The sequence below is a fragment of the Struthio camelus genome, chromosome 3 (genome assembly GCF_040807025.1).
Source record: "Struthio camelus isolate bStrCam1 chromosome 3, bStrCam1.hap1, whole genome shotgun sequence".
Classification (NCBI taxonomy): Eukaryota; Metazoa; Chordata; class Aves; order Struthioniformes; family Struthionidae; genus Struthio; species Struthio camelus.
Window position 1 is genome coordinate 88814921 of NC_090944.1, and position 19845 is coordinate 88834765.

At 37.5% G+C, this 19845-nt stretch overlaps 1 protein-coding gene across 2 annotated transcripts in view; it reads left to right on the top strand.

Annotated features, from left to right (window-relative positions):
* Window positions 1–36: 36 nt before the first annotated feature.
* CEP43 (centrosomal protein 43) overlaps window positions 37–19845 on the top strand; it is a 29274-nt gene continuing 9465 nt past the window's right edge. The window contains exons 1-6 of one of the 2 annotated variants that reach the window (XM_068938947.1): window positions 37–781; window positions 9467–9520; window positions 11395–11449; window positions 12156–12244; window positions 15198–15332; window positions 16261–16344. In XM_068938947.1, coding sequence (XP_068795048.1) covers window positions 692–781; window positions 9467–9520; window positions 11395–11449; window positions 12156–12244; window positions 15198–15332; window positions 16261–16344 — 507 coding nt within the window. In that variant the 5' untranslated portion in view covers window positions 37–691. The remainder of the gene's footprint in view (window positions 782–9466; window positions 9521–11394; window positions 11450–12155; window positions 12245–15197; window positions 15333–16260; window positions 16345–19845) is intronic. The other variant, XM_068938948.1, reaches the window with a different exon arrangement.

Genomic DNA, 19845 nt, shown 5'->3' on the forward strand with positions numbered 1-19845 from the left:
AGAGGACGGGAACAGCGTTTTCCTCTCTGCTGAAACACCTGAGAAGGGGCAGGAGAGGGGTTCTTCGCTCCTTAAAGCGGTTTCAGGTTCTTCGTCGTCGTCCCCCAACCCCTTTCTTTCGGCGCTGGAAAGAGCCGAGTGCGAGAGAAGACCGGCCCTAGGTGACCTCGCTTCCCCACACCCCCTCCCCGCGGCCGTTACAGCCCGCGCGGCCGTTGGGCGCGAGCGCGGCCCGGCGCGAGTCCCGCGCACGCTGCCAAGGTCTGCCCGGCCAGGGGAAAGCACCAAGCTGGAAAGGGGCCCAGGGAATGGTTACAGGGACCCAGCAAGTAGCGCGGCCACCAGCTCTGCCGCCGCGGTGACGTTGAAGACGAACAAAGGCGTAGCTCGGCCGTTAGCGCCCATCACCCGCTTTAAACCTCCCGCCCGCCAATCGCGGCGCCGGCAGTCGCGCTGCTGATTCGCCGCTACACTTTCCAGGCGCCGCGGTTTGGGGGGGGGGAGGGGGTGTTGGGTGGTCGCGGCCTCGTTGTGTCCCCTTTCGGGCCGCTACTGAGGACGGCCACCGGCCGGCTGCGCCCCGTTTCCTCGGGTCCGCTGCTGGGTTAGTGCCTCCCTCGGCCGCGGAGGCGAATCTGCCGGGCTCGTCCTACCGCTAGCGCAGTTTGGGCGGTTGTCAGGGAGAAACAAGATGGCGGCCGCAGCGGCGGAGGAGGACACAGAGCTGCGGGACCTGCTGGTGCAGACGCTGGAGAGCAGCGGGGTGCTCAATAAAATTAAGGTGGGGGAAGGAGAGCCTCGCGTTGGCGCGCGCACCTCGCGAAGCGCAGAGCGGGGAAGAGCCCTGGCTGGCGCCAGCGGCAGTTAACGACCGCGCACGGGGGGAGGGGCCGGGCCGGGGCTCCGTCCCCTCTCCCTGGCGCGTCTTAGCCGGTGTTCCCGGCCGGGCCCTGTGCCGGCGCCGTGGCCTGGCGGGGGCGTCTGCCGCTCCCCGGCTGCTCTGCCTAGGGCTCGGCGAGGAGCCGGGTCCAGCGCCTGTCTTGCGAAGTGGAGCTGGTACGTGCTCGCCGCGGGCCCGGGCGGGAGGCCTGACCGCGGCTTGACGTCTGCCTGGCGGCCGCAGCGTTAACGAAAGCGCCGAGGTGGGGAGAGGGAGGGCAGCCCGCGGCCGCCGCAGGGATCCCGGCGTCTTGAGTGGGCGCTTTCGGGCCCGCAGACACGCTGTGGTCGCAAGAGCTCTATTGTTGCTTCTCTCCTGCTGCTGCTAAAGCCGCTGCAAACGTTCAGCGGCCGGGTCGTGTTGGATGGTGTGGACAAGGTTTCTCTCTGATTCGACCGAAAAATCGCCATTGAAAATTTAAAGCAGGAATCGTTGAGGGTTGCTGCTTATACACGGCATCTTTTGAGTTCGGGTGAGCTTAAGCTGCGTCTTGAAGGCCTAATAAACAAGGGAAGTGCCGAGGGATGCTGCTAGCTGCACGGCACAAATACTGCTATGTTAAGAAGTTATGCGGAGGACAGTGTTTAGTGGGGTGTAAGGTTTTCTCCATTGTAATTGCTTCCATGTCTGTAATGTAGCCTGGGCTGACATCCTGTCAGCAAGGATATGAAAACTGGTTCTAAGGGTTCTTCTTCAAGTTAGAAGCTTCCAGCAATAACTATTGTGCATAGCAAAGAGCCATACAGTTATCACAGCATATGAGCTGTTGGACCATCTTCTAAGCCAGGAGAGAAATGAAGTTTGAGTTTCAAATCACAGATGGTGATATTTTTTCCCTGCAAAGTACTACAAGTATTTCCAGAGGTAGATGATCACTGACACTTCAGGATCAGTTTAATGACTGAAACAATTGATGGAATTAAGAGTATCTGTGTGTGTATACAAAGAAAATAAAAAGTCACTTCCTTTAAAGTCCATTGGATATTTGGCTTCCAATGGATTCCATAGTGTTCAATAACACGGTGTTACTGAAATTGTTGCTCCTGCAGTTTTGGAAGAGTAGTCCTTATTTAAATTTCATAAGTAGATGAAGATCCCAGTTCATGTAACTATGTTTTGAGTAGGGAAAGCTTTTTCTAGATAAGTATCAAATAGGCCTTTTGGACCACCCATTAACCTCTTGTGTCATATTAACTAAAAAAAATAGTGAAAATAATAGCAACAATTAAAAAAAACCACAAGTCCGTTAGGTCGTTTGGAGTATATAAACTGTAGTTTCTTAATTCCAGTCTTTGTGTAGTATACAAGTTATTGTACTGCACTTGCCAGTTTGCTGAGTTTCATGTAAATATGTTTATTGTAATCTTCGCTATGCTATAATGCTAAAGTTGTAGTATCCAGTATGGCTCAATTTATCCTTAACGCAAAATAGCAAACAACTTAGAAAAATGCAGACTGCATCCTATTTACCAGTATATTGCTCTTCTTAATACTGGGAGTTATTGCCTTGTAAGTGGTATGCTTATGGCTAAGGCCATGCATTCTGCAAATTAATAGGATTTCTTCTTAGTTGTAAATCTTAACTGCCACACTAGTTTGGCTATCTGTTGATTGTTAGTATGAGTAACTCATGGAATTTGTTTTGTTTGGCACTTGAAAATAGTCCTTTGTCTTCCAGAAGAGTCCAGAGTAAACTGGTCTCCTTAAAAGGTTGGCTTCTAATTTAAATTAGATTATACCATGCATAAAAAATGGACATCGTGCTTTCATTAAATTAAACATATTTGTGCTCAGTACTGTTTCCTTAACTATTGCAAATGTGTCAGTATATTTTATTATGTGGGAGAACTGTGAGAAAATGAACAATTGCTTTGCTACTATGTAAATTGTATACACCAAAATGAGCACTGCTCATCTTCCAAGATGGGTGAGGCTAGAAAGTAAATTATAGCGATGTGTCTGAGACTTGTTAGAATAGACACATTAGAAAACAAATTATATTGCTGAAAGTATGGCTTCATTGGTGTGAAGAAAACTCTGGTAAAACAAGTAAAGAAAGCTCTGGAAGGATTAGAATTAGAATGTACAAGGCTGTCAAAATTTACATATGGGAACATATAACAATTACTTTATCAGTCATTATAAAAGAAGAGAACTTTGGTGACACCTTTGTCCTTCAGTATACAACATGATTGTACAATGGGTTACAGTTTTAGGTTTTTTTTTTTGAGGTTAATTTCTTGGGCATATTGGTTTTGATGTAAATTGTTTAGCTGGAAAATAGTAATAATAAAAAATCTTAGTTACCTTGTAGACAAGTCCCAAACAGATTTTTAAACTGTCATACTTACCTTGGGCTTTGAGCACAGGAGAGTTTAATAAAGTAATACATTTACACAACTTCCAGTTTTCACAATGTTTGCCGCGTCTAGTTGAAACATTTCCTATTTTTAGAGTGCAGATCAGACTGCTTCCTTTTGAATATCATAAGAATGCTCATCTAAAATATAATTCTATATATTTGTACTTCATTGAAAACTTTTACTGATACTGCACGTGTGATGCATTCCGTACAATTACAGAAGACGTTCTCTCTTGAAGAGCATGTGAGCCTTCTCTGGCCTAGGGAAGCTGTCATCATCTGAACAAGAAGAGTGATTCTTCTTATTGTCTTCCTTTGTCGTCTTATTTTGTGTTTTGCTTTGTATCTTTTAATCTCTTTTCTCCTGGAAAAATAAGTTTATGCTACCTTAGTTTTATGGCATCGCTGGAACTTGCTGTTACTACAAATACGGGGGAAATCAAACATTACAAAAATTGTATGACTGATAATGCTTCTGGCCAGATGATACTGTTCTTGCTAATTTGATTCAAAATCTAAAAAGTTGAGGTACTTGCAAAAAACGTGTTGAGGGTAAGAGACAAGAGTTAAAATGAAATATTGTTTGTTTAAAATCATCTATTAACTGTATTTTTGTAGGTAAATTAAAATTGTTAGATTTATTTTCTCATGTCCCTTCCATGTATTATAATGCATAATGCTTTTAAATGTCTTTGAATTATTAACCATCATGATCAGTATACTGTATACTACAGTGTAATCTCTTGCGGTTTTGCAGCTGGTTTTTTAAAAGCAGTTTGTTTCCGAAAGCCAACTCATTTATTGGAATCAAGGGGGAAATTTAAATTTATACTTAACACTTCTTTCTATAATTTCTTATTTTTATAAATAACAACTTATATTGATTTCCGTTTAACGGAAATTCAACATTTAAATGTGAGTATGGTGGTCTTGCTGTTTTGGATGTATCCTACCTTTAAGAACATGAGTGAGAATTGCTTGCGAGATGCAAAGTAAGAGCATGATAAACTGCAGTAATAGCTGCAGGTATGTAGAACTTATGTATTTTAGATATTTACTACTTCTCCCTGATATGAATTTTCCTCTTTCTTTTCCCAGCGTTTTCTTTTCCATTATACAGCCTGACAGCTTAACTTATTGAGTCAATTAGGGCTGCTTAAACTAAGTTGAAGGATTTTGCCCTGAAGGGGACAAAGAATAGTCGCATCAACTACTGACTATACTCAAAGATAAGAGAACATCACAAACTGTAAAGGTGAGGAGTGACAGAAAAGGTACTGAGTAACATCATTAGTGAAGTTGCTGTTTCCGGGTTGGTGCCAGCTTTGGATTTGTGATGCCTCCAGACTGGTGAGAAAAGGTCCAGGTTTAGGTTGGGATGATTACAAGTGGTTAGAGAGCTTACAGCTTTGCCAGTCTTGCCTTGTATCTAGCAAGGTATGTGACAGGCATTTTGGAGATAGGAAGTGGAGATGCTGGCAGTTATGCGTGGCTGTTAGGAAGATGCCCATGTGCCTCTGCAGATGTGGGGTTGTTTCAGAGCGCTGGAGCAGATGGCAGTAACGTATCTCTGTGCTTTGCCTGGAGGACCTGTAAGCAATTTACATCGATAGAAATGCATTCTTCTCTTTTACCCTACAAAATTTTATGGATTACTTTAACCGTTTCACTGCCCTAAATATACATTCAGCCACGGCTGTATGCTTGCTGATGCATGTATATTAATAATTGAATGCAAGCTTGCAGAGCTTACACCTTTAGCTGGCCCTTTGCAGAGCTCTGAAGCCCAAGTCTCTGTTACTGATACTTGCTGAACTTGCCTACCGTTTGCTTCTCGGGGAATATGCAAATTGCCTGTGTGTGGCTCCAAGAACTCTGTAAATGTTCAGCTCCTCTAGCAGGATAAGAATGATGGTAATGTATGCATTTGGCAATCTGAAACTTAAATTATGCTTTCTGCTCTGGATCCTTGATACAAAAAAAAATCCCTGTGCTTCCTCTGCAAAAGCCACAGGACTTTGTAAGGGAGACTTTTTAGAAATGATGTTGAGAGATATATGAAACAGACAGCAAGGCCTTGTTAAACTGTAAAAAGTAGAATGGCCAGGAAGGCTCTAGCAGATGATGTGTTGAGCTGTACTATGCCTATATTTACATGTACAAATAAAGCATTTTATGAAATTTAAGTGATCCCCAGCTTATTGACATCAGTGTCACGAAACCTTTGCCTGTTCATCCAAGCTTTTGCCTCAAAAATAAAAAGCATGAATAAGTTTCGATAGGAAAATTAATTTTGCTGCAGCATGTTCAGGGGATGGTGGGCATCAGGATATTTGCGTGTGAAATGCGGAACTATGCAAGGAGACCTGTGTGCAAGCAAGAGGGCCGTACTTCAGCTATATCCACGTTTTCACCTTGGTGCCTATTACAGGAAAAGTCATCTTGGTCACTCTGATATGCCTGCATGTGTTGAGGAATAGAAACAAATGGGAAGTCTCCCAAGTGCTTTCCATTTGCAAAATGATCTCTCAAGCTTATTTTGTCCCAGGATGACAAGCTCCCTTCTCTCTTGGTTAAGTGCTAGAAAAATGTATTCCCTTTCCCACAGTAAAAGTTAATTCTCCAGGGGTGTGCAGCCTATCTACATACTAGAGTTCACAAGTAGGAGACAGTTAGAGGGCACAGGTGGATATCGGTAGGCTGGGCCAGGAGGGGTACCTGTGTCACCTTCAGTCCTAGACAGTTTCCGTGTTCCTTTTTTTATCCTTTTCCTTTTCATCTAGTGTCTGGCTATGTAAGCTGCTATGGATGGCTTTTGCAAGTGTACTAAGTCAGATGAATAACCTTCTTAAGGTGGGTGCTTATTTGCTTACTATTGTTCAGAGAGTATTCCCGAATCAGATTGGCATTTGTGAGATGCCACCTTAAAAAAAAAAAAATAATAATGCTCCTATATTTGAGAAACTCTTGAGATAGTAAGAATTGTTTTCCCCTTTCCCTGGGACCTGCAGATCAAGATAGATGGCTTTTTCCTGTACAATACTTCAAATACATCCAAAAGGTCCTGTATTTAGAACAGGGTAAGCTTATCTAGGTTCTGAAGAGGTGTGCTGCAGTCTGGTGCAGAAAAGGTGTTTTTATGGGCTGTTAGTTTCTTGCTTACAGTGCAACAAAAATCAGCAGGAGACAGCTCTGTATGACTAGAGCTGTAAGTGCCTGGGAGGAAAAAGGAAACTAACCTTTGTTTCTGAACACTGACCCATACATTTCTCTGCTGCTTGAATGTGTACAGTTGTCATCACGTGCAATGTTAGCCTTATCCATTTGATCAAAGGTCAGTGAAATCGAATGGCTACATCACTCGTAAGAGCTCTTGCCCGCTAAAACTTTCTAGGGATGCAAGAATGATAATACTGTGCTATCTATGCTGTCACTGTACTTGTCAAGATCTGGCTCTATCTGCAAAACCCTGTTTGTATTTCAGTCTTAGAAAGGATATGGGTGGGAAATTGAAGACCGAGCTGTGGCCTACTTTACTGTTAGACTGTGAATAAAAGCCTTTACAAGGTGTTTGTGTTGTGTTGAAAACTGCTAGTCAGAATGGCGCAGTGGGATGTATGCTGATGGAAGGTGATGGACAAGAGCAGATCCTAGCACTATGGAACACGGTTTGGGCTGGTGCCAAATGGAACTAGGGCTCAGGCAAACGCAAACCCTCAACATGCATTAAAAAAGAGAACGGAGGGGGAAGAACACCAGGTAAACAGGTTCATCTATGCAGTTATTTAAGCACCTGTATCTAGTGCTTCTGTGGGTGGGTTGCTTTGACCATACCTGATGATGGCGGTCTCGGTCTCCATTGGTGTTCAAATTATCTGTGACTTGTCTCAGTACCTGAGATGCCAAACTGGCATTGTACGTCCCAGTATGTAGTCTGATTCAGCTTCTTATACAGGAACAATCTTTCTTTTGGCCCCGGGGTTATTATTTTTTACTTTTTTTCCTCGTAAACTTGAAAATAACTGCTTTAGCTTCACAGGTTCAAGTGTATGGCTCCATGTCAAAAGTTATTCTGAGATGGTATTTTGGGAAGATCTTGCTATAATCTGAGCAGTCCACAGCTCAAAGGACTAAGGTCGCAGTATGTCAGAACAGTATGCCCTTTCTTGTGGTCATAGTACAGGAGTGCTTAGTTTTAAACATATGGTGATGCTTACAGGGCTGGTACCCAGGGGAAGGCTGTGGGGTGGCATTCTAGATGCTGCAGGTAAGTGAAAGAGAGATGAAATAGGTATCAGTAATATTATCTTCTGGTGATGAAGTCCTGACCTTAAGAATATCAGGTGGGCGATAGCAGAGATGCAAAGTGAACTCACTAATAATGGGGAATGGCAGCATCTGGGAAGAATTGACACCCTGCCCATTAGATGAGAAGGGGAAGAGCAGTACTTCAAGCTGGATTTAAAAGCGGTTGGGCTGGGACCTAGAGGAGTGGAGGAGGCAAATGACTGAAGATGTGTCAAAGAGAATAACAATTATGATATTGTTCCAGAATCTCAAACAGGTCAGACTTTGGATTGCATGATGTCATGGCAGCTGCTCTCAACCTGTTTATTCTAGTCTCGTGATCCAGTCCCTTCAGGAATAGATTATTTATTCCTAACCACATGTAAAGGTTGAAGTCTTGTACTTTGCACAATTCATAATAATCAATCTGCTTCACAAATGCCTTGTTTAATCTTGTCCTCTTACGTTAGTATATTTAGCTTCGGTAGCATCAGTGGAAAAATAAAAAGTCAATCTTGTAACCATTAAAAAAATTTTTTTTTTTTTAAAGTAAAATAAAATCCAGTAAATCTAAGTTGTTAGCCTTCGGTAAGAGTTAACTGTAAGTTAATTTTGTAATAATAATATTTATATTAATAGTTTGTAAGAGGGTTTGCTAATTGAGTACTGTACCCCAGCATGTGAGAAGAATTAAACTGCTGTGTAATGGTGACCATTGCACACAACTGTGATAAATGTTTTATACTTCTGATGAGAAATCTGCTCAATTTTTTTGCATTCCTTTTTGTCCTTTAAAAAGGTCTCCAAAGACAGTTATGTGTGTTTTTTTTTTTTTTAAAAAAAAAGAGAGAGAAAGAGGGAGAGAGAGAGATGGGTTATTTTCTCTGAAAATTTTTTTTATTTTGTTTTGTGGGATGGAACAGTTGTAGGGAAATACAAGCGAAGTTACCTTTCCTAATATACATGAGGAAATTCAGGTATTCTTCAAACTGTCTTTAATGCTTAATTATGCATATCAGTCTTTCTTTGAAAACATTCCTGCTCCTTGTTTGTTTTTGAGAAAACTGGCATGCGCAGTAGTGCTGGCTTTTATAGTTCATTACCACAGTGTATCCACTGGACAGAATTTGTCTGATTATGAGTTGGCTGAAGTGGCAGATTTCTTCATCAGATGTAATGTATGTTGTCCATTTGGAATGTTCAATAAAAGAAGTAGAGACATAGCTTAAAAAAAGTTGCCAAGCCTTAATTTCAAATATTAAAAAATGCCTTAGAAGAAATATGATTCTTGAAATTAAGATGTTACAAAAAAAAAGTTAGGTAAAATCTCATTCCAAAAATATTTGAATGCTCTGAATTATGCTGTTTTTTCCATGTGGAAATTCTGTTTCTTCAGGTATGATCTAACAAGATTCATACTAATTTGTATATTTTAATATTAATTTTTAAAAATGTGTTATCATAAGCTATTTGTAAGTGTTTCTTGAAAGAGTTGAAATGAATGGTACGAGTTTCAAAGAGGCCTCAAAGAGTTGGATTTCCAGCTTTCAGATAGAACAAATAGGCGATAATATAGGTAGTTTGGAATCTTTTTGTGTGTGAAGAAATAATGCCGTAAGTTTTATATAAATCAGACTTTTTTTTTTTTTTCCCCCTCCCAGTTTGTTGCTTTTCAGGCTGAAAGCTCTTTTTTCTCAGCCTCCAGTCAGATTGCTTGCGGTTTTAAATGTCTTAATTGCTTTCATGTAGATTACAATCAGTGCCCTGTTGCTTAAGGAGAAACAAATGGATGTTAAGCTGCTTGCTGGCTTTTTGCATTCTATTTGCATAGTGAAAAATTGTGCTTGTAGAAATATTGTTTCTTCTTAATTTTGCAGGCAGAGTTGCGAGCAGCTGTTTTTTTGGCACTAGAAGAGCAAGAGAAAGTAGAGGTAAGAAAGTAAAGCGTTTTTTGGTTTCAGCTTCTTGTCAGTGCTTTGTGTAAAATTAAAAATAATAGTCTTAATACCTTCTAGTTGTGAAAAGTGTCAAGAAAAATATTTGTATTGCTATGTAGGAGCATAATGCTTTAAAAAAAACCCAAAAAACAAAACTGGAGTATCATGGTTTCCTGGTACTTAGAAATAGGAATTTTTACTTGGCCTTTTAAAGCTGCAGTTTTAAGTAACTGTTTCTCTGGTGTTTTCTTACTGCTTCTATCCAGTTGATCAGAATAACCATTATTTTTTCCAGGGACTATTTCTCTTAAAATGTTTCCAGTTGACTGATCAAGATTTTATCAAATCAGAATAAAGTATTTTGAAATACAAAATATTATAGTAGTTTTTTTTCAAGAAGTATGTCATGGAAAAAAAATGAATGTGGACAGTTGCCAAGTATGCTAATGCTTTCAATATTTCTTATAAGGATGTTAAAGGTTTACTGCAGGATGAATTATTTATTTAAGGAAGAACTCTGAATTAGGGATGGCCTACATACTGATTTTGTGGCAACATCACAACTTTAAGTGTACGTGATACCAAAATGATTAAGTAACGTTACTGCTTTGGTATCTAGGTGCTGTTTTGTGTCCTCTGCCCTGCTTCTCCCAGCTCCCTAGCGTTGCCTAGCTAGCTGTATCTCTATCCATTTTCCAGACCTAGAGAGAAAAGTGAAAGAATGGAAAACTGTCCCTTTCTTCTGCAAGTTGATTAGTTGTGTTCTTTTTGGAAAAATGTATGAGCGAAACAGGCATTACTGTGAGGGCAGTAAGGATGGCAAGGGGTTGCTCCCTGAAGGGGTTGCTCCCTGGAATGAGCTTACGCACTTCTGTGGTATCCCCAGAACATGCATCCTCTTACCATCTCTTTTCAACACATTGTGAAGTAATAGGAGAACAACCTCCCAGGCTATCTGGAGAGTAATAGGGCTGGAGAGAGAGAGACTTGCTGTGGTTGATCTCAACTGACCCTGTGTTCAAAAGGTTTAAAAGTATCATGATATTTTACTTTACACTCTAGAGACACTAAAAATATAGTAATATTTATCACTACTCTAAATTTCTAAATATTAAGGAAGTAAAAAAAAAAAAAAAAAAAAAAGCGCTTTATTGGCAAAGAGCTTCTTGTGTTTGTTATTACTTATAACTGTAGTGACAACTAGCTATACCAGATCCTTTTCTTAGTGTTCTCTAGAAACCATTAGTTCAGTGCAAACCCAAAATGTTTTGATATGTTAGGAATGGCATTTAGAATTTGTCTTTATCAAAAATGTTCAGGAATTTCCAAGCGAAACATAGCAAATTGATTTTTTTTTTTTCCCCCCTCCAGTTTAAAAATCAAAGTTGAAGAGGACAAATCTAACAAGGGAGGAAAACCTTTTTATAATATGTTGGAAGGTCTTTTAATTAATGGAAGATTAGTACTAACATGTGAACTGCTAATTAATGTACTCCACATTTTGTCTGGATGATTTGTAAATACACATTTTGAAAGAAAGGTGGAATAAGTTTTCTTAAATAAACCTGGCACTATATTATAGGAGTGGTTTGGCAATTAACTGCGTGGTTTACCTTTCTTAATTCTGAAGTAAATAAAAATCAGTATGCTGTTAAGAATTTGAGTACAAATCTTTTAGCTCTGTAGCTATGACAATAGAAATACTGAGACAATCTTAATGTGCCCATGTAAATATAGCTGGAGTGAATTACACATGCTGGGCATTGTAAGGAATCCTGTACACAAAAACATGTACTAGTTTTTATTTTTTTTAATTTCTTTGTAGTACAAGGATGTTGTTGTTAATTACCTTTTCATTTTTTTGACAGAACAAAACACCTCTGGTAAATGAAAGTTTGAAAAATTTTTTGAGTACAAAGGATGGTAAGCATTTTCTGTTTATTCTACCTCTCAAGAATTTAAAAAAAAAATCAGGGATGAAAGAATTAAATGTTTGAGTATTGTAGTAGAAGTACAATCCTGACACTTTAAGTGTGCTCCTGTTCCTGTCAAATAGATGCCATAATTACTGCTCGCCTCTTTCAGAATAGAATGTGGTATAGAATTTTTGACGTTAATATTGATGAAATTGCTGTATTTGTAACTAAGGTGACTAACACATTTCACGATGAATTATGATTATGCTAACTCAGTAAAGCCACTTTAGACCAATAGAAACAGTAACCTGTGAAAACAGACTGTAGAGGTACAGTACTGAATGCAAGCCTAGGATAAATGCTAAAATGATACTTTAAAATAACTCAGTAGTTAAAAAATTCACGCTTAAGTTTTTTGTTTTTAAGCAGCCTCAGTTTATGCTCCTGCTATATTACTGACTTCAGTAATTCACATTTGATGCCTTACTGATCTGAGTTAGAAATTAATGAATTGGTACACAAATTATGAACTAGATCTAGTGTGAACTTGCAGCTGGAAAACTAGTTGGTCAAAGCTTGCTAAATGTCTAAATGATGTTTGTAGAGCGTCGGTTCAGTGTAGATGTGCATGCTGAAGCCAAATTAATGTTAGAACTTTGAAGTAAGAAATGCTTCTGTCTAGTGTATATTTACTTTTCCCGTTTCCCTTTTAGGTCGCTTGGTAGCTGGTCTTGTTGCAGAATTCCTACGATTTTTCAATCTTGATTTTACATTAGCTGTTTTTCAGCCTGAATCAAGCACAGTAAGAAAGATGCTTGTTTTCGTTGTATGCTAGACTGATTGTTTGGAGTGGATGGCAATGACTACAGATGCTATTATACATTTTTTTTAAGCCACTTGTATTTATTCTGAATCATTTTTGATAAACAGTTTGTAAAATAGAGACATATTATCCAGGAAAATGTGCTAATATGAATTAGTATTGCCTTTTCAAAAATGAATGCTTGATAAAATGTTAATTTTGAATTAACAAATGAATACATTTTGTGAAACCCTAAATTGGATTTATAAGACCGAAAAAGAAAACACGTGCAACTTTTTTTTTTTTTTTTTAAAACGATAATTTTATCGTGTTATGTTATTAACTTAGTATTGTTGCTGAAAGAGTAGAACAATGTCAGTGAATCTGCCTGGAGAGAAATTTCAGTGAAACAAAAGACTGCATGCAGATAGAGATGACAGATATACTTTTTTAGGCTTGTGATATTGGTTTAGAGTTTTTCCATAAGATAACGTATGTTTATGTCTCTCTTTATGATATGAAGATTTTCCTATTAAGCTTTAGGTTAGAAAGTTAATTTCATGTAACAGAAAAGTTTCTCTCTACCTGTTGAATATTCATTTTTATTCTTACTGTCAGTTTAAGTATCTTTAATAAATTAAAAATTTGATTCTGTTAAATCAATTAATTGACTTCTTATTTGAACAATAATTTTTTTTTCATTTGAATTGGATATTGATTTCACAGTTTTGTCAAAGATGACCAGGGAAATGCCTTGAGGATGGACTAAAACAATTGAAAACTGTGGTTATATAAATGATCTTTTTTGTTTCTCAGAAGACCATGTTTCTTTTGGGGGGCTTAAACATATAAAATCCCATATATTTTTATCTTTTGCTAAATATCCGTAGCTTCATTTATCGCCTTAGGACAGATCTGTACAAAGAGGCATCTTCTGTACTAAGGAACGCTTTCAACATAATGGATTTTAAAGTGTTTTGAAAAATGGTGTTTTTTCACTCATGTCTGACACCATCATTGTTCTTCCCAGCACATAATTACTAAACTCAACATATGTACTCAAAACTGCTATTTGATATTTTACTTTGTTAGCCTAGGATATGAACTTAATTAGTTCTTGTTGTGCAATGTAATTATTTACAAAATGATGGTTATGCTTTTTCAAACTCTGTGGAAGCAATGAAATTTCACGTGTGTAAATAAGAGTATAATTTGTTTTGCAGAAGGCTTTCTGTGGATACTGATGGAAAAATGATCAAACTTTCAAACCTAGGTTGAGTTTACAGGAAGATTTTAATTTATAGCCTCAAAAAACTCAATTAAATTCATTGAAATGAAGTGAACATGGACTCTTAGAATGTTACTTTGAGAGTAACTTCTCAAAGTATAATCTCATTTGAAATCTGTTTACTTCTAGTTTATTTACCCTATTTAATTTTGACAATTTCTGTAAACATACTTTCCATAGAGAAGTTATTAATTGAAATCTGGATATTAAGAATTTCTGTAGTCATAGACCAAAAGTGACTGAGTAGTTTGAAATGTTAGCTGTAGTGAATGAATACTTTTAGTTCTGGGTTTTATTTGAAAACAAGTTTTTATGCGTTAAATAGTTTAAAATATGATAGCTTTTTAAATTCATATGGATAGGTTACTTGGTGATTTTTAGTTTCCCTATTTGGAAGTAAGTATTTTTAAGTATTCTAACGGTCTTTCATATTAACATTTCCAAACCCCCAGTGTTACCATCTTGCTAATTTTTCTGGACAACTGCCATCATGCTCGTCACTGAAGTGTATTATGAGATTTTTGACTTTAGCCTGGATTTTAGGACGGAGCCAAATGCCCACGTACAAGTCTTGCAGGTTCTTTGAGCCTAAAATATGATATGGGGCCTTTCCTGTTACTTTACCCTCAGTCTCCATAGAAAGCTTTGTGTAGTATATCTCTGTATTACCTCATTCAGGTTCATGCTACCGAGTAAGAAGAGTCGTGCTTTCTCTCATGTTGCCACTCGTTGTTGGGAGGAGCGCTTCATTCACATGAGTAAAGGCATTTCATGCTCTTTGAAACACTCCCTTCTTTTTTTCAGTAAAAGCATCTTGTGCCATTTTGAAACATTTTTCTGTATTGCAGAGCATATATGAAACTTGGCCAAAGTAAGGCATGTTTGCTGAGATTGTCAATTATAATGCTGAACAATGTTACTTTGTTTTCTTGTACTAGCCCCTGTCTCTGTGCGGTCTATTGTATTGTCTGTTTATCCTCTATGCATCAGTTAAGTGTTTTGGTAATAAGGGTCATTAAATCACTGTAAGAGTTCAAAATAAACTGGTGCCATTTTCAGTGTTGCCAACCAACGTGGATTTGTTGCAGCATTCTCCTTTTGCTGTAATGTGAAGCTGATTTTAGAGAAGTGTCTTTTTCTTTAATTTTTTTCTTATCAGTTTGAGAACTTTTTGCTGATAACTGAGAATTACTCTTCCCTTTTTTGTGTCCAAAACTATGGTACTTTAAGTAAAATAGAGACCAAAAGTAAATGTTGACCTATGCTGCTGTACTTCTTTCCGCACAGAAGAGGAGACTCTCCATCATTATTTGAAATACATCTTTGAATTTGGTGGAACCATTGGCTGAGTATGCTAGGATTCACTTTTAAAGGTGATAGGCTAAAGTCTTTGGACTGTGTGAATCTTTAAATACTGAAATGTGGTCATGATGAGTACTCGTATATTTAAAACAGCTTTGCATGGTCTATGATAAATTCGTGTACATATCAGGACTAAATGATGCAATAGGCTATTAATACTTTATTCCACGCACAGCAGGAAGTCCTAATGACTGTTTAGTCAGATTGTTGTTGTGTTAAATGCAATCAAAAAGCTTTAGGAGTTACATTACAAAATATGTTGTGTTTTCTGATAGTTATTTATGTGTTGTAATTTTTTTCTAGCTAAATGGCCTTGAGGGCCGAGAAAACTTAGCGCGAGATTTGGGAATTATAGAAGCAGAAGGTACTGTGGGTGGTCCCCTGTTGTTGGAAGTTGTTAGAAAATGTCAACAGAAAAAGATTTCAGGCAGTGGAGAGGTAAGTACTGTTAAGATGTGGTATTCCTTTTGTTGTTTATAATTTTTTTAATTCACTTTTTTATTCATAAATAGACGTAACTCGTTATTCTTTGTCATCTCTTGCATGTCAGAGTTTCTTTTTGAATAATAAGATATTCTAATATTTTTAGAAAACCAAATGGCTTTTGATTATTGTGAAAAATAAACTGAAATTATGAACACTTGACTGAAGCTATAGTATTAAACTGTTCCAAGCCTTTATTATTAAAGTAAATTAGTATAACAGGAAAGCCTTTAATATGCCGAATCAAGATACAGTGCTGAAAGGTAATGACTGTGACTACTCCTAATGACTATGACTACTCTTAATACTATTCTACTCCTCTTGAACTACTAATATTCTACTACTCACACAAAGTGAACCCAGATAAATGGAGCAAAACACTATGCCGCTTATTTCTAGCGTGGTCAAATAACACTCCTAACTAGTACCTATTTTATCTTTAGCATATTTCCAGTTTTATTAAAACGTGAAAACGTTGGCCTAGAGTTGATTTCATTAAAGTTTTAAAATAGTTCTTTAGATATTTTTAGTTTTTAAAAATATGTATCTATATGAAAAAGTATTGAACTAGCCGACAGCAGTGAGAGTAATATTTTTCATGGACTATGTAATGAAGTTGTTAAACAGTGAAGTCCATCTAATAACATTTGATTAGCCTTTGTCATGACTGTGGTTTGAAAGAGAATCCTCCCCACTCAAGTTGTATTTAGTACCTCAACCAAAGTTTAATTTTGGAAGTAGATGTCATAGACTTCCTAACATAGCAGCACAGTGTCACAATTTGCATATTGCATGTGCACGGATGATAATCTTGTTTTTTGTTGGATGGTATTCTGCCATGATTCAATACACTTTTATTCAGTGTTTTTGTGAAACTTTTTAGGTGGCTCCAGTTTTTAGTGATAGTATGTGCTCTTCATCAAAATCATCTGATGGAAGATCAAGTACACATCCTGTACCGAGTAAGGTAAGGTTGCTTGCATAGAATGAGAAAGCTACATAGGGTAGTTGACGTAAGTGAGACAGATAGCTCTTATGGAACTGCAGATATGATGGCATTCGCTTAGCAGCAGTTTATTTCGGTTATTATTCTCAATTGTTTTGAGGCACCCACTTTTTATCTAAATATTTCTAAACTTTTTGTCAGGAACAGGGTAAGTCTAAATATTGGTTGCTTACTTTCACGTAAATTAGTGTTTTAACTGTATACCTATGCTATAATGCTGTTTTGCTGTAGCTATGATGTATGTGCTATTAATCAGAATTTTTCAGTTTATGGAATTAGAAGCCTTTTATGCAGTCTTTCACACATGAAATTGTAGGCTCTCTTTTATAAACATCTTTCTTTTGTTTATAGACCTAAAATGTTAGGAAAGTTGAGTTGAGTAGTTCAACATGTTATTGGATGTCAGTGGAAAGTTTATAGTGGGATGGTGATTCATAGACAGAATTTTGATATTTCAGATGCTTGGTAAGGAGCTGCTCCTCGTTACTGGGGAGATTACAAAATGTATATTTGGTTTGTTTAACCGATGAGAAATGTCCTTTGCAATTAATGCTGAAAAACTTGAAGCTATTATAGAAGTCTGTCTTCATCCAAAGCTAGACTACTTATTTATCCTTTATTAAGATGATTTTCCTTCATAGCTTAATTTGGATATGTAAAAACTTGACTTAGCTTTGTTTTTAATTCCAATTTCCATGAAAGGAATATTGAAATTTTTTCAGCAATATTTTAACTTCCCTGATTATTTTCTTTGATTTATATTAAACTCTTTTGAGAGTCATACTGCCTAACAGTTAATTTCTCCCATAAATATTACAAAACTGAGAAACAACAGGAACTCGGACTCATTTTCTGTATGGTAAAATAAAGCTAAGCTTAAACAGGCAGTAATAGCGTGAATTCTGATTCATGGCAGATTAAAGAAAGGAGCACCCTCGGTTAACAGGAAGGGCTGAGATGTTTCTACAGCAGAAGCTGTTCAATTGGAGCATCTTGATCAACTCCGCTGTAGCTTTTAAGCAAATCTTTATATTCAAGCTCTGTGGAGAAAAGCACAGTGAATTTGAAATTAAATTTAATTTGAAGAAGTTGATGGATAGGAGGTGCTCTTTTTGCATATGTCTATAGTTGCAATAAAGGGAGTGCTTTTCTATATCAACGCAGGTAAAATGCACGTTGCTGGGTTTTGGTTTTCTGTGTTTTCTTTTCCCTTTTTTGACTGTCCGTTATGTATAACGGACAACACACAGACTCTCACTGTAATAAATGGGCAGCTATGCAAAATCCATCCTAGTAATGTAAGATGTACTGCATATAGTTGTTGTCCTTTTAAAACGGTAAACCATTAAGTCAGTTGTTGTAAGTAAGAGGTTATCTTAATTAAATAACTTTCTTGGTTATTTTCATCTTTATTAGAGTAGGCTCAGTGTTGCCATTCTAATCAAATAGTGTAAAAAGTCTGAATAAAACTGATAAAAATTTTAGTGTATTGAATAAAAATGCCTGCCCAGGATTCAAAGCAAGAAAAGAATTAGCTGTTTCTAGAACTGTGGAGACTTTATTTTTTGTTTGTTCGTTTTTGATGCATTTCTGGTTGCATGGATTGAAAAACAAGGTTAGAAATTCTGTGCTTGTTTAGAAAGCCGTATTTGTCATGATAAACAAAATGATAGATTACGATCTGGGATGATTATCACTTCTTTTGCCTCTCAAGTACTTGCTAATTTTTTTCATGCACTCATGTATTTAAGTAACTGACCAGCTGTATACTGTGTTCAGCCTTCAAACCCCACAGGAGAGGAGGCCAGAGAGAGGGGTTTTGTACAGCTATAAAGATATGTTATCTTTCAGAAAAATACACCTTGATTTAAAGAAAAGTGAAGTTCATAACTCTTTATTCATTTGCCATTTTACTCTGTGTCACAATTATTTTTGGAACGCTTGTTACAATTACAAAATAGAAAAAGCTAGGGCTGAGCTTTTCTATACCACTTTAAATTCAAGCAATTCAACACAGAACATTTATAATCCTATACCAAAGTAAGCCATATTTTGTGTGAATAGTTGCTTATCATTCAATCAGGACTTCTCAGCATAAATACTGTTGATTTCGGGTCCTCATTTCCAGTGATTTTTTTTTTTTTTTTTTTTTTAACTTGGAAAGCTCTTTTTGGCTTGGGGGAAAGCAGACTGACTAGCCCTACCTTTGTGATCTATAGCATAAAGAATAATAGACTATCAAAAACAATTAGAGGGTTTGATATGTACAGTCTAGTAATGCTACAGAAGAATAGCATCTCCCTAAATTATGTTAATAAAATGAAGTAACAGATACAAAGGAAGGCTTAGTTGTATTGTTTCAGTAATTTAATTATCCTTATATAGAAAAGCAGTGGCTTGCATGATCTGTAATTGTCTTTCATTTTTTTGTACTTCTACTATTCTATTCTTGTGCTCAGATACCATATTATAAAGGACTTCATAAACAGAAAAAGTGTTTGGGCAAGGTGGGTGAGCAGGTAAAATGCAAGAGAGGAGAAGGTGCTAGCTGGTGTTTTAAACTTTAGAGGAAAAAAAATGGCTTATACTAACAAGTTGTTTATGAGCGGCAAAAAGAATGGAGCCAGTTTTCTTACAGAGTGGGTCCTGTATTCTGTAGCACTTCACTGTTTCCTTTCCATGTTCTCTGCATGCTTGCCCACCCTGAAGTAACTCAAGGTTTGTACCTATCTGACTGGGCAGGTGACAGCACACTGTGTGTGCATGTGTGACAGGTTGGAGCTACTTGTCTACTGATTGACTGGTGGGTGACTGCTGTTTGGAATTGATCAGCTGTTAAGACAAAACTCTCTTAGGGCCTGTGGCTTTTTCTTCTGTCTTCCTACTTAAACAAAATCTACAGGAAGTGATATCTTCCAGACCTCTAATGCTCCATTACCTTTGACTGGAACTGATCAACAGGTTCAGAAGTTATGGGGAAGTGTGGGGTGCAGAAAAGGGCCGTGTTCACTTAAGCCTCTTTTCCATAAGAAACCAACTACTCACCAACTCCAAAACAAGTAATTAACAATTTGAACAAACTTTAGTACTTTAATGTAATCTGACAACATCAAATATTTTAATATCTTTTTTTTAGATTATTGGAAATAACTTGAAAGCTTTCTAACTCACTAATAAAAGCTGAGAAAAATAGCATTATATGGGATTTGTTGTTAGCTGGTTATTTGGGAGAGGGAGTCACAGGATAAAGGAAAAGAAAATGACAGCTTGGTTTTCCGTCCACTTTTCTGTTCTTGCAAGGCAAACAAGTAAACGACACAATTAGAAAAGCAAACTTGATTTAAGGCTACAAGTTACTTCATTAATTGCTGAACTTGTTGATAGTGTCTTAAACAGCTAGCATTTCTGTAACAATTGACCCCTGAATAGAAATTGTAGTCCCTTAAGTTCTGCTTTAGGAAA